At 40.6% G+C, this 12,217-nt stretch overlaps 4 protein-coding genes across 6 annotated transcripts; all 4 read right to left on the bottom strand.

Moving 5' to 3' along the window:
- Nucleotides 1-876: 876 nt before the first annotated feature.
- Nucleotides 877-1,438, bottom strand: LOC111785810 (protein NTM1-like 9; the record flags this gene model as incomplete). Its single annotated transcript, XM_023666192.1, has 2 exons — nt 1,261-1,438; nt 877-1,151 (listed from the first exon to the last, which is right to left on the bottom strand). Coding segments are annotated over exons 1-2 (453 nt in total), but the record flags the coding sequence as incomplete, so codon positions are not given.
- A 1,632-nt stretch (nt 1,439-3,070) lies between these two features.
- Nucleotides 3,071-6,823, bottom strand: LOC111785808 (uncharacterized calcium-binding protein At1g02270-like). 3 transcript variants are annotated; one of them, XM_023666188.1, is made up of 11 exons: nt 6,304-6,823; nt 6,084-6,220; nt 5,897-6,001; nt 5,705-5,810; nt 5,390-5,610; nt 5,246-5,322; nt 5,041-5,155; nt 4,827-4,952; nt 3,900-3,989; nt 3,711-3,818; nt 3,071-3,617 (listed from the first exon to the last, which is right to left on the bottom strand). In XM_023666188.1, the coding sequence occupies exons 2-11, from the start codon at nt 6,171-6,173 to the stop codon at nt 3,399-3,401; spliced, it is 1,257 nt and encodes a 418-aa protein (XP_023521956.1). In that variant the 5' UTR covers nt 6,174-6,220; nt 6,304-6,823; the 3' UTR covers nt 3,071-3,398. The 3 variants fall into 3 exon arrangements, with proteins under 3 accessions (XP_023521956.1, XP_023521957.1, XP_023521958.1); XM_023666189.1 differs by having other exon boundaries at nt 3,071-3,614; XM_023666190.1 differs by having other exon boundaries at nt 3,071-3,584.
- A 520-nt stretch (nt 6,824-7,343) lies between these two features.
- LOC111785811 (uncharacterized protein C594.04c-like) lies at nt 7,344-8,931 on the bottom strand. The gene is made up of 3 exons (XM_023666193.1): nt 8,469-8,931; nt 8,118-8,381; nt 7,344-8,027 (listed from the first exon to the last, which is right to left on the bottom strand). The coding sequence occupies exons 1-3, from the start codon at nt 8,703-8,705 to the stop codon at nt 7,545-7,547; spliced, it is 984 nt and encodes a 327-aa protein (XP_023521961.1). The 5' UTR covers nt 8,706-8,931; the 3' UTR covers nt 7,344-7,544.
- Nucleotides 8,932-9,459: 528 nt separating this feature from the next.
- LOC111785809 (transcription factor 25-like) lies at nt 9,460-12,215 on the bottom strand (the record flags this gene model as incomplete). Its single annotated transcript, XM_023666191.1, has 3 exons — nt 9,460-10,115; nt 10,292-11,203; nt 11,792-12,215. Coding segments are annotated over 3 exons (1,610 nt in total), but the record flags the coding sequence as incomplete, so codon positions are not given.
- Between the last annotated feature and the right edge of the window lie 2 nt (nt 12,216-12,217).

Raw genomic sequence — 12,217 nt, 5'->3', positions numbered from 1 at the left:
TTTTCTTTAGGAGACAAATAACAAACGGCCTCTGCATGAACAAGAGGACAAGAGGGAGAGTTAAACTAAGCATCATCAACAAACTAGACCACCATACACTCTAATGCAAACGGTTAGGAATCACGATCCTTCACAATGCTATGATATTGTCAACTTTGAGCATAAGCTCTCATGGCTTTGCTTTTGGTTTCCCCAAAAGGCCTCGTACCAATCTGGTATGTATTCCTTACTTATAAACCCATGATCAACCCCTTAATTAGCCAAAGTGGGACTCTTTTCCCAACAATCCTCCCCACAAACAAAGTACACTATAGAGCCTCCCCCAAGGCCTATGGAGCCCTCGAACAGCCTCTTCTTGATTGAGACTCCACTCCTTTGGAGCCCTCGAATAAATTACATCATTTGTTCGACACTTGAGTTACTTTGACTACACCTTCGAGGCTCACAATTTCTTTGTTTGATATTTGAGGAGGCTGAGTTAAGGGCATGACTCTAATACCATGTTAGGAACCACGAACCTCCACAATGGTACGATAATGTCCACTTTGAGCATAAGCTCTCATGTCTTTGCTTTTGGTTTTCCCAAAAGGTCTCATACCAATTGATGTATTCCTTACTTATAAACCAATGATCAACCCCTTAATTAGTCGATGAGAGACTCCTCTCCCAACCATCCTCAACACAACCGGTTAAATTCGAGGATATTTGCCGCATATTTTCTAATCAATGTCAAGCTTAGTACATATCAAGATTCAAAGTTCAAAATCACATGAGAGACAGCATGAGAGGACATAAGCAGAAGCACAAAAGAAAGGAAACTAGAGTAGAGAGACGCGAAGAAAAAATGTATAGGGGACAAAGAAAGAGGGAAATCACCAGCTGCGCGAACTGGGGATCGGAATGAAGTTGATACTCGTGTATGACCCAATTGGTCCTGATTCCATTTGAAACCCGGCCACTGTAGAAGACCAGAGTTTTTTTGGTACCAATCAACTTCTTGGTTCGCGGAGCCAAGATTTTGCGGTCCTTGCCCGTGGATTTCCAGTAGCCGGTTTTCGTGGCCCTATTGGATCGACGGCTATTGGAATACTTCAAATCTTGGGCAGCAAAGAAAAACCATTCCTGCTCACTTGTATGGTCGTTTGAAAGGACTACGAAGAGATACAGAACGTTAGAGAAAGTAGAGCCGGACAAATGCAAATGCGAAGGCATGAAATGAAAAAAATGTGATCGCGAAAGAGGGATAAACACTAAACGTACAAGGAAGATCCCATGGCTCATGCTTGCAGATATCAACTTGACGGATGTAATCAACGAGGGATTCCCTTCCAAGCATCTTGTTCTTCAGGTAGTGATTAATTAGCTCCTCATCCGTCGGATGGAAGCGGAATCCAACCGGCAATAAATCCCCAGAAGGAAGCACGATGCAATCGGCCATCTAGTTTGCGACAACTACAAGATTCGTGGCGTATGTTTATGGGAAGAAGAAGAAGAAGAAGAAGAAGAAGAAGGGAGTAGGGGAGCGAAGAGAAATGGGGGAGGAGGAAGGAATTAAGTAGAGGGGTTTCCATTGACTCTGAATCGGAGTCTGCCAGTGAGAGTGAAGGTCTTCAACTTCGTAAAGAAGCTAACGACTAGAAAGCGAATATGAAAAGAAGGGTTGCTATTGGTGACTGTCAAATCAACCCGCACCACTCCGAAGCTTCAAGCGCCAACACCTCACTCACTATCTAAATTATTATCATTTACGAAAGTTACACGAAGCTCCGGGTCACAATCGCACTTTGATGGCAGCGGATTTACGATTGTACGGCATTCACTCCCCAACAACAAGTAAGTTAAGCTTGTTCGTTCTTGCGTCATTTACGGCCAAGCGATGTATGCTCGAGCCTCTTGCCTTGGATCAAGAAGAAAGTTTTAGAAAACGGGGGTGAGAAATTTCGAAAGAGAGTTTTGAAAGCAAGATTTGAGAAATTGAAATTGGTGTTATATGGGAATGTAAGCAAAATGCAAAAACAATGACTTACTGCATATGACCATTGGGCAGAGAGAAGTTGACAACTAGTCATATCCCCTATAGTACATTTTGAGGCATTTCATGTTTGACAGGCCTAGACATGATTTTTCCGAAACGTCATACTCTCTAGAAATACAAAAGTAAAACTCTACAACATAGAAAGACGTTTGGCTTGTCATGGGCATGTGGCCATGAGCAACACGCCTTGAACGAACATGACTGTGACACTCGGCTCATAGGCATTTACACTACTTTTTTTAACCCATCTAGCCAAATTTTGGATGTAAATCGACCAAAGTTCTAAAACACACTCATTGTTTGGAGTAACATTGACTTGAAAAGAAGGCAAGGCCACAAAGTCAGCCCAAAAGTAAGATCACAATGTTGTTAGATCAAAACCGACTCGAGCTTAGTCAAGGGCAAGTGGGGCATTCTCAATGATACCCATTGTGCTGAAAGCCTCAATATGGGATATCGAGGGTGGTCTACTCAGCCTGATCCAAATTGACCAAATTGATACTAACTCAAAGCCTCAACTTTTTTGCTCTAAGTTTATTCCAATGTCTTCATGAAAACAAGATCCAAAAGTTTTGTGAGTCGAACCAAGGCCTAGATAGATGTATAAAACAGAGGTGGGTGAATGAATGAAGGCCTAGATAGATCTATAAAGAAGACCAACCAAGACCTACCTGATAAAGCCCATTGTGATTGAATGCCCAATATGGGTTTGCATGGCTTGCTCTAGCACCTCGAGCCAAACTAACCAGACCAATCCTTTTGAAAACCCCAAGTCATGCAAACCCATATTGGGCAGGTGGGTCATCAAGATATTGCTAAAAAACCTAGCAACTTATTACACATATCTCAAATCCTAGATCACTTATGCATCAAAGTGTGTGTGACAAGGTGCCATACCAATAGATTCTCCCAATTTTGCAGGTTGTCTCATCTCTTTCTTAGCTAAAATCATGCACAGGTCTAGCCAAGCAATCATCCTATTTGTTAAACTTATTATTAATAATATTAATATCTTAGTTTAACACAGGGGATTTGAATTTTTAATCGGTTGCTTAAGAATGTCTTAAACCAGTTAGACTACTTCTTCTCTACTCAATTAATTTTCAACTTATAACTAAATAATCTTGGTATTTAATACATTAATTTGCAACAAAAAAAAAAATCTATTTATTTCCACAAGCTCGAGACTGAGAAGGTTTAGAGCACATGTTCCGCTTACCTGAAACTTTGCTGCTGCTGCGGCGCTCAGATAATGCTGTTTTAAGGATCCAAGTAACCTTCCAAAGCTTGATAGAGGGACATGGGCAGAGTATTGTACGTATATATATATATATGATACACATCCAACTTTAGTATCACAACTCTAAGAACACTGCAGCATTACTGGTGAAAACTCGACTCGAAGTCGGGCGTGATCGGAGAGGGAATAACCGTCGGGCCACGTCCCTTTCTCGACTTCCCGGGGAAATAAAACAGCATGCTTCACTTTGAAGCCTACAACTTCTTCTTCGTTGCATGCATCAGTTCTCCCATTCACATTTTCCTCTGTCTGTTCGGAACATGCAAAACTCCTTAGCCTCTGCTGCACGTTTAAATTTGAGCAGTGGAAACAAGTTCCACATGTAAAATTAAGGAATTGGAAGAAGACAAGGCTAAGGAAACGTGATGAACATACCAGAAATTGTTCATAACTGGCTACACCATTTCCATCAATGGCGGCTTGTGTCCATAGATTCTTTGTTTCTTGAAAACTCAACCCATAAGGGAGATCAATCAAATTTACCTGTGTGAGATTTCTAATCATATTAATACCTCCGTACAAATAAATATATGCGGGTAGGAATTAGGTGGTGATCTAAAATACCTGGCGAAGTGCTTCACACAAAGTTGAGTATCTAATTAAATCATCATTTGTTTCATCCTTTTCAGACACTGAAACTTTTCCGAGCTGATTCTGCAACAAGCAGTGATTAAAGATTCAGATATAGCCCTGTCATAAACGCAAAAGAATCCTTTCCACAACATCAATCCTATGGCAGCACTCTCATCCCACTCACCCACCCAAGCATTAGAAGTCAGTGCTTGTGTGTGAGGTCCCATATCAGTTGGGGAGGAGAACAAGCATTTTTTATAAGAGTGGGGAAACCTCTTCCTAGCAAATGCATTTTAAAAACCTTGAGGGGAAGCTCGAAAGGGAAAGCCCAAAAAGGACAGTATTTGCTAGCGGTGGGCTTGGGCTGTTACAAATGGTATTAGAGCCAGACACCAGGCAATGTGCCAGCAAGGACGTTGAGCCTCGAAGGGGGTGGACTGGGGAGTCCCACATCGATTGGAGAAGGGAACAAGTGTCAGCGAGAACGCTGGGCCTCGAAGGGGGGTGGATTGTGAGATCCCACGTCAGTTGGGGAGGAAAACGAAGCATTCTTTACAAGGGTATGGAAACATCTCCCATGCAGACGCGTTTTAAAAACCTTGAAGGGAATCTCAAAAGAAAAGGGCCAAAGATAACAATATCTACTCACGGTGGGCTTATTAAAAGGAGTGAATTTCAGAGTCGTGTATTGTAGGTCGTAGATTTGAAATTTGGAAAAGTTTGTGTAGTCTTGTGGTTTTAGAAACTATACTTGTTCAACACAAACTCATGAACCAAAAGCTCCCAAAAGAAGTTCTTCCTTCCCTAGCTTGGCAAGTGAAAGCTTCATCGTTATTGTGATTAAATACACAAGAACAGATAGCATTGGACTAATAGATATAAAATAGGATACACATAACATGGAAACGACAGATGTACCTTAATTATACCAAAAACAGCTTCTGCAAAACTTGTCTTCAATGGTTTTCTGGACATATTAGGATTACGAAGCCAAATAAAATCAACACCACAGATATTTCCTCGGTGATTGAGATGACTAACCCACTGTGTATAACAAGGAAGAAAACCAAACTTGCATTATTACAGAATTGATATCAACTCGAAACGAAAATCGACATGTTCTAATACGAACCTTGTGAGCATCTACTTCATTGTCAGTATAATGATGAGCAGTGTCATATGATGAAACAAAGCCTTGTGACCTCAGAAATTTATAAACATGCCCACGTTTGCTTCCATTCCAGTCCCTGCAAAACATATCTTCAAACCATATCAACGTTTAAAAGAACTTTGAGTGACATGAATCTTACAACTCAAATGAATGGCAGCATGCTAACCCGCAGAGTATAACAGGCATGGGTTTGAGATGGTTTTCTATCTGATATGATTCTACATATTCCAATATCTTGTAAACCTAGCAGAAGACAACAAATTTAGTTCGGTCATCACTGGATTAGAAGGATGAACAAGTGAGTATATACCTGGTTTAGTCTTGCTATGGATAGACTGGAATCATGAGGAAATAACAGATGAGTATTAACAACAATGATTTCTGGGGGAACAATAGTTTTTAGATTTTGAGAAAAGGGCTTAACCAATTGGATATGTAACATTTGGGCAACACGATCTCCAAAGTCATTAAAAAGCAAATCTTTAACATTAAGAACCGTGAAGTAGTTCTTATGCACAGCAGTTAGCAGACCTACAAAGAGAAATTTGAAGATTAAATGGGATTTTCTTAATCTTTGAACATCAATTATGATTAGTGGAGTGGGTGGGTAAGAGCATAATAATACCATCTCCACGATTGTTGGTCCGTGCAAGCTTGAAGCATGTATATCCTGCATGACCAAGCTTGTCCAAATACATACGTACAAGTTCTTCATTGCCCACCCAGAATTCCTGTTTATGAATCCCAAGAGAGTGATTATATTAACAAATGAGGGAAGAGGAGTAGAGAAAAGATGAGAAAAACACTGAAATACAACCTGGAGACATATAATGGAAGATGAATCATAGAGCAAGCAGTCTAGAATTTTGCGGTTTCTATCAAACCAAAACGCTCTGAAGTCGCTTTCCCTGAGGCACTGATTCTGTACCAAAATAAAAATGGGGAATTCAGATGAAGAAATCCATATTCGATTAGATTATAATGGAAACGACCAGAAGACAGACCTGTTGATCAAGACGTTTATAAATCGGAGCTAGAATGTTAAAAGTGGTGCAGGACACACATGGTTCTTCCCTTATCTCTGACTCTGCCATGGATTTAGAATTACAGTTCTTGGTTGTTGAAAGAATCAACTTAAACTCTGCAAAATAAGAATCCAATAGTTCTACATGAATGAATACAACAATCTTTAGTATAGGAAAGCAAACAAACAGTAGAACCCACCTGAAATTGAAAACAAGAACTAATATCTCTACTTGAATGGGGTTCGATTTGTCACGGGAAAGCAAACGAACGCGAGAAACTCGAAATGGGTTTTAATGAGAGATGGAAAAGAGATATGAGGGTAGAGGATCGTCAAACACGTTAATGATTTTATTGACGACAAGATAACGCAGCAAAAGGTTCGAGAAAATAAGGCAACGGGGTGTGGAACTTAGATATTTTGAAGAGATGAGCAAAGTAAAATCCTTTAGAGGAATAGAGGGTCACACGAACTGGAAAATTCTGTGCTTTTGACGCTTTCGTATTTCTTTAATGAACGATGGCTAGAACTTGACAACTGGGTTATGTTACTGAACCGAAACAACGAAGCAACAGCGTGTCGGTGCCCTCTAGCTAAGCATACGACTGTCACTGGCAACTAAATCGAGAAAACAATTCAGAGCCACAAGCTTAACGCGGCGAAAACGACCCAGCCTTACTCAATTCTGATGCACCAACAAAGCTCTCTGCCATTTGTAAGATGTTGAGGATGGTTGGGAAAGTGGAAGGATAAGGGTAAGATATTAAGTAAGAGATGTTGAGGATTGTTGAAAGCTCAATACAAAATATTATATCATACTGAGAGTCGTGGTTACTAACATGTTATCAGAGCCATGCTCTTAACTTAGTCATGTCAATAGAATCCTCAAGTGTCGAACAAAGACGTGAGCATTCGTGAGCATAGGTGTAGTTAAAAGTGATTCAGGTGTCGAACAAATGGTATGCTTTGTTAGAGGACTCCAAAGGAGTCGAGTCTCAATTAAGGGGAGGTTGTTCGTCAAGGGCTTTATAGGCTTCAGGGAAGGCTCTATAGTGTACTTTGTTCGAAGGGAGGATTGTTGGGAGAGGAGTCCTACCTCGGTTAATTAAGGAGTTAATCATGGTTTAAGTAAAGAATACATCTTCATTGGTACGAGAGTTTATATTCAAAATGGACAATATCATACTATTTCGGAGAGCCATAGGAATCCTAACATAAGAGAAAGACATCCAATCCAAGAAAACAAGATAAAAGCGGGTGTTTTACGCATAGAGAGACAAAGGATAGAACAATCCATACAACTTTTTCTCACCCAATAGTAGAAAGGCGAAAGCTTTACAACAAGATTACCATAAACCAACACAGCTGAGCTGACCACATACAAATTCATAAAAAGAGAAGACGCTGCACAGTGACAGAAAGAAAGAGCCACGCATATTACTCACATATTCTTATCTTTTTCATCATCTTTCACTGATGTGTTGAACCAAGGTATCCACACAGATGTAGTCTTCTGATATTGCCTGTAAGCTTCTGCTCTGTACTCTTGCTTCACCATTCGCTCTTCAACCAGCTTGGTTACATAAGCTAAGCACAAACTGTTCACCATTGATCCAACAAGGCTCCATTCCTCACCTAAGCCCCACGCAAATATCACAAGTCCCCACCACCACAGCTGCTCTCCAAAGTAGTTTGGGTGTCGGGAGTAACGCCACAATCCCTCCTCTAAATTGGGCACCATTGATTTTCCACTCATTTTTAGCTCGCTGTTCCTTGTCACGAATTCATGGAGTTGGGTGTCAGCAAAGTAGGCGATCACAATTCCAGACACACACACAAAGATTGCTACCAAATCCCACATATTCAATGCCTCGTCAACTGAGTGGACGACGTATAGAGGAAGGCATACGCCGATCAGGAATATCTGTATTAAAGTTGAAGGGAAACAAACACAAATGAACCAATTGGCTTAGGCATAAACAAGGAGAGTGTCGTGGATTGGATCAGTTGTTACCTGCTGTGAAAGATAGACGGCGAAGAAAGAAACCCACCACCAGTTCTTGCCGTACTGTTGGCGCATATCAGTGAACCTCCAGTCCTCTCTGACTCCCAGTTGCCATCCCTCCCGCCTCAAGTAGTTGTGGGTAAGCCTTATGCTCCATATCCAAGTCAAAGCAATTGCGATCCATGACCTCAATTCATTATAGTGAGCTAAAGGGTGAGAAGCAAAATAGTGAACGAGCATCACGGGTATCAAAGTCCAGTACAGGTCAATCATCTGCACCAATCAAAACATGAAATAAAAATCAGCCGTTTGGTGCTGAGGAAATTGAGAAGAGAAGAATTTTGGGGGAAGGAGGCTCACCCAGTGGCTGGATTGTACATGGCTGAGGAGCCAGAAGACGAAGTTGACATTGAGGAAGAAGAGTGCATTCACCAATAGAAGAGGATGGTGATAGCACCACTTCCAGAGACCAGTACAAGTACCATTACCACAGTTGCTGAGGAAACAGAGGTAAAAGAGAATGGAGGGAAGCGGAACCAGTAAGGCTACGACAGCATTTTTCAGATTACCCCCATTTCTGCCGCTACCCATCGCCATGGCTTTTCCAACTTTCCTGTCAGAATCTTGCTCGATGATCGTCCGCGCCACAGCCCCGCTTATGCCAACGCCTCCCACTGCTGATTGCCGTCTCCCCTGTCTATTTTTATAGGGCTGCCGCTGCTGCTACTGAGACGAGACTTTTGGGTGTCTCTTTTGACTTTGTAACCAGCCTATGTGATTTTCTTACCAACTAAAGTGCTCAAATTTCGAACCATTTGTTAAACAAAGTACAAAGTTTAAAGATATGTTTGATAATTTAAGGAATCACTTTGGTTGTGTATACTAAGAAGGAGTTGGCAAGATATCATAACTGGAATTTTCATTGGTCCCTAATTCGAACAATAACAATGGAAAGAGCCTCCTGGCAGTGGGGTTTAGTGAAGAGTAGGGGTCCATAGAAGTAAAATAACAATTAAGATAATTAATTATTTGAGGACCACGAAAAGAAAGTATAATAATTATGGTAACTAATTATTAGAGAACCAGAAGCAGCAGCAGGCTTGGTATTGGCATATGATTAAAGAGACTGCAAATAGCTTTGCATGCAATTAGTAATTGGTAATTGGGAAATGGGGTGTGAGCGAAATGATGCGAGGTTGAGGGCAATGCAAGTGCGCCTAATCATAATGATGGGCGGCCCCCCGCGCAGTCCGGCAAATCCAACTAGCGCAGCTGCTCTTCAATTATCTGGCGAGCAGCTCCGTTTCATAATTGGGATGCTGTCAGGCCTCACAGCCGCATGCACCATCCATAAGATACTCATCCTTTATTCTTTTACAAAACAATAGAAAGAGCTATGATGCTCATTCTTACACGACCAATAGAGTTACGAGTTACATGCTATAAATAACCAAGCAGAGAAGTGTTTTTTAGTCCTCTGTATACAGCACAAACTTTAAGAAAAATGACTAATCCAATTTTGGGATTGATCTTCTTTGCATGCCATTGGGAATTCAAAACTTCCTACTTACAAGTACAACTATCAGTATAGAGCAATCTTGGTGGGCAACCAATGACAAATATCAGTAAACAAAACTCAATGCAATTGCTACAACACAAGGCAAGTTATCACATTAAGTCCATTCTCTCAAAGCATTTTGAAGAGAACTAGCAATTCGAGAAGAATTGACAACTTAATGGTCATGCTCGTCGAACTGGTTACCTTCATCGACGCCTATATCTCTTTCATCCCCATAGTTTACCCAAGGAAGCATTGATTCAAACAGGACAGCCAATGCACTCCTATTTGCAATTTCCCGGGTGGGATGCCGTTGATTAGGAGGATTTGCATGTTGAATTATGTTCTGCACGTCTCTCATCCTTGGATCAACCACAAAATCTTGCAAGGCTTCAGGAGGGGCAGATGATACTGAATCAGAGAAATCTGAGACCAACAGATGAGCATACCTGGCAATAAAAGAAACCTATCACTTTTACCTCACAAAAATTGCACTGATAATAGTAAATTCCACAACTTCAAAACGCCTACGTTGAGCGGTACTCAGATGAAAAACTAAAGGCCTGATATACAGAAAACATTTTTAGTCGCCAAAAAGAGAGGGAGAGAAGGAGAAGATACTCACTCATTTTTATCGCACGAGAATGCTTCTTTTCTCACACAAGCCCAGTCTTTAGCATCATTTCGATCAGTTTCCAAGACTTCAATTACCAATTGTGCAGTCTCTTTGAGTAACTTCTGCAGATCTGGGATTCTCCATATAAGGTAATTCCTCTCAACGTACAAATTAATGAGGTGGTCCAAGGATGGAATTCCTGTCTGATCAGACGAGAAGAAGGAATTCTTGAGTATATGCACCCAAAACTGTTCCTTCAGCGGGACCTTTTCCACTAATCTCTTTAAGACGAAAGGGTGAAGCATTAACGCCTGCTTCAAAAGATCTGTTGAATTAGCCCTTGTAGCATCAAGATTATCATTCTTTGAGTCTTCTTCCCGCTCAAGATAATATCGACAGACCGAAAGGGAAAATGAGAAATTTGGAAACAGCCACAAAGAAGTATCATTTTTGTAGCTCTCAGCAAACCTTTCCAGCCAAGTGTATTCCTCCGCTCTCAAAGATAGGTAATCAATGAAGAAAATAGCCCCCATTGGGTCATCGGAATCCAGTGAAAGTAATAGTTTGCAAACTTCCAATGCAGATCGATGACAACCACGTCTATCCAAGTTTTTTACGTGAGTGAAAAGTGATGTAAACATTGGCTTGTTCGTTTCATGGCTGATCTTCAACTGGCAATTACCCTGTAACGCAGTGAACATGGGGTGCCATGCACATTCCAAGGCATATAAACTCTTTGCAACTGCATCAGAGGACATTTCATGGTCACCCGCAAATTTAAAATACTCTGCCATTGTTATAAGTGAATCCAAGTGATATGGGTGGTGCAACAGAATACTAGCAATGCCATTGAGATCATGAATAGATTTTGCAGCTTCAAATGCTTTCTGAGCTTCAACATAGGATGGCGGATGTACATATCTGGAGTTCATTGCATTACAATCAAAATCCCAGAAATAAACATTATCTTTATATTAAACATATTTTTATGACAGCAGTGACACTAATTTATAGAAAAAAATAATTCAAAGACGTTCAAAAAGGTGAAAAACAAGGGTCAACATTCGCAACAATTTGAAATAGTTTGGAAAAATGAAGACAAAAAGAAAATATGATTGACAATATTGAACACGAGGGAATATAATTGACTGCAATGTACAAGACTCCGTGGGTGTGTGGGGTAGGTGCACAATTATCTACAAATGGAAATATTTTAAATGAAGATTCATCTCTAGGTATTTTCTTCATGCCCCAGATAAAGAGTATAGATTCATAAAACTGAAGTTCAGCTCATACAAGGCTATTGAATCGTGGGAAAGGCAAGCTTTAAACATCTACTTAGATCAAGTATTCAAGTATTATATGTCACAGCCGCAAACCACTCAACATCCCCCAGCAGGTTGGACACACAAACTGCCATCCCATTTTAGTTTAATGCTACTTGAATTCAGTATGTGTATTTTATGGAGCAGAAGGGATAAGAGAAGATAAAATGAAAACGAAATTTACCTGAAGTAGTGATATCCGTTCTTTGTCTCCAAAAATTCCATGGAAAGAGAACCGTCCCAACGAGGCCAATGGTCTGATGGACTAACAAGATAGGTCTTCCTAGAAAGATGGTTGACACGTCTTCCCCCACGTAGTTGTCTAGAACTACTGGCCTGATTATTTTTTTCAAATGATTTTACCACCTTTGAACCAAATATTCTTCGCAGTTCATTCCCAGCATTTAAATATTTAGGATCCACTTCTAACAATGAAGTCAAACATTGTTTTCCACGGTTCCTTTCTTCTTCTACGACATCTTTGGCTTTCTCAGGGTCCTGTTGACGGCTTAAAGCAGAGGGGTTAACATCCAGAGACAGTGATTCTAGAATCACATCCAAGGGTTTATCAAGGATTTTATTTGTGGTGGAAGAAGAATTCTCACGCTCT

The sequence above is a fragment of the Cucurbita pepo genome, unplaced genomic scaffold (genome assembly GCF_002806865.2).
Source record: "Cucurbita pepo subsp. pepo cultivar mu-cu-16 unplaced genomic scaffold, ASM280686v2 Cp4.1_scaffold000770, whole genome shotgun sequence".
Taxonomy (NCBI): Eukaryota; Viridiplantae; Streptophyta; class Magnoliopsida; order Cucurbitales; family Cucurbitaceae; genus Cucurbita; species Cucurbita pepo.
Note: the sequence above shows the minus strand (reverse complement) of the source record. Positions and strands in the feature narration are given on the sequence as shown.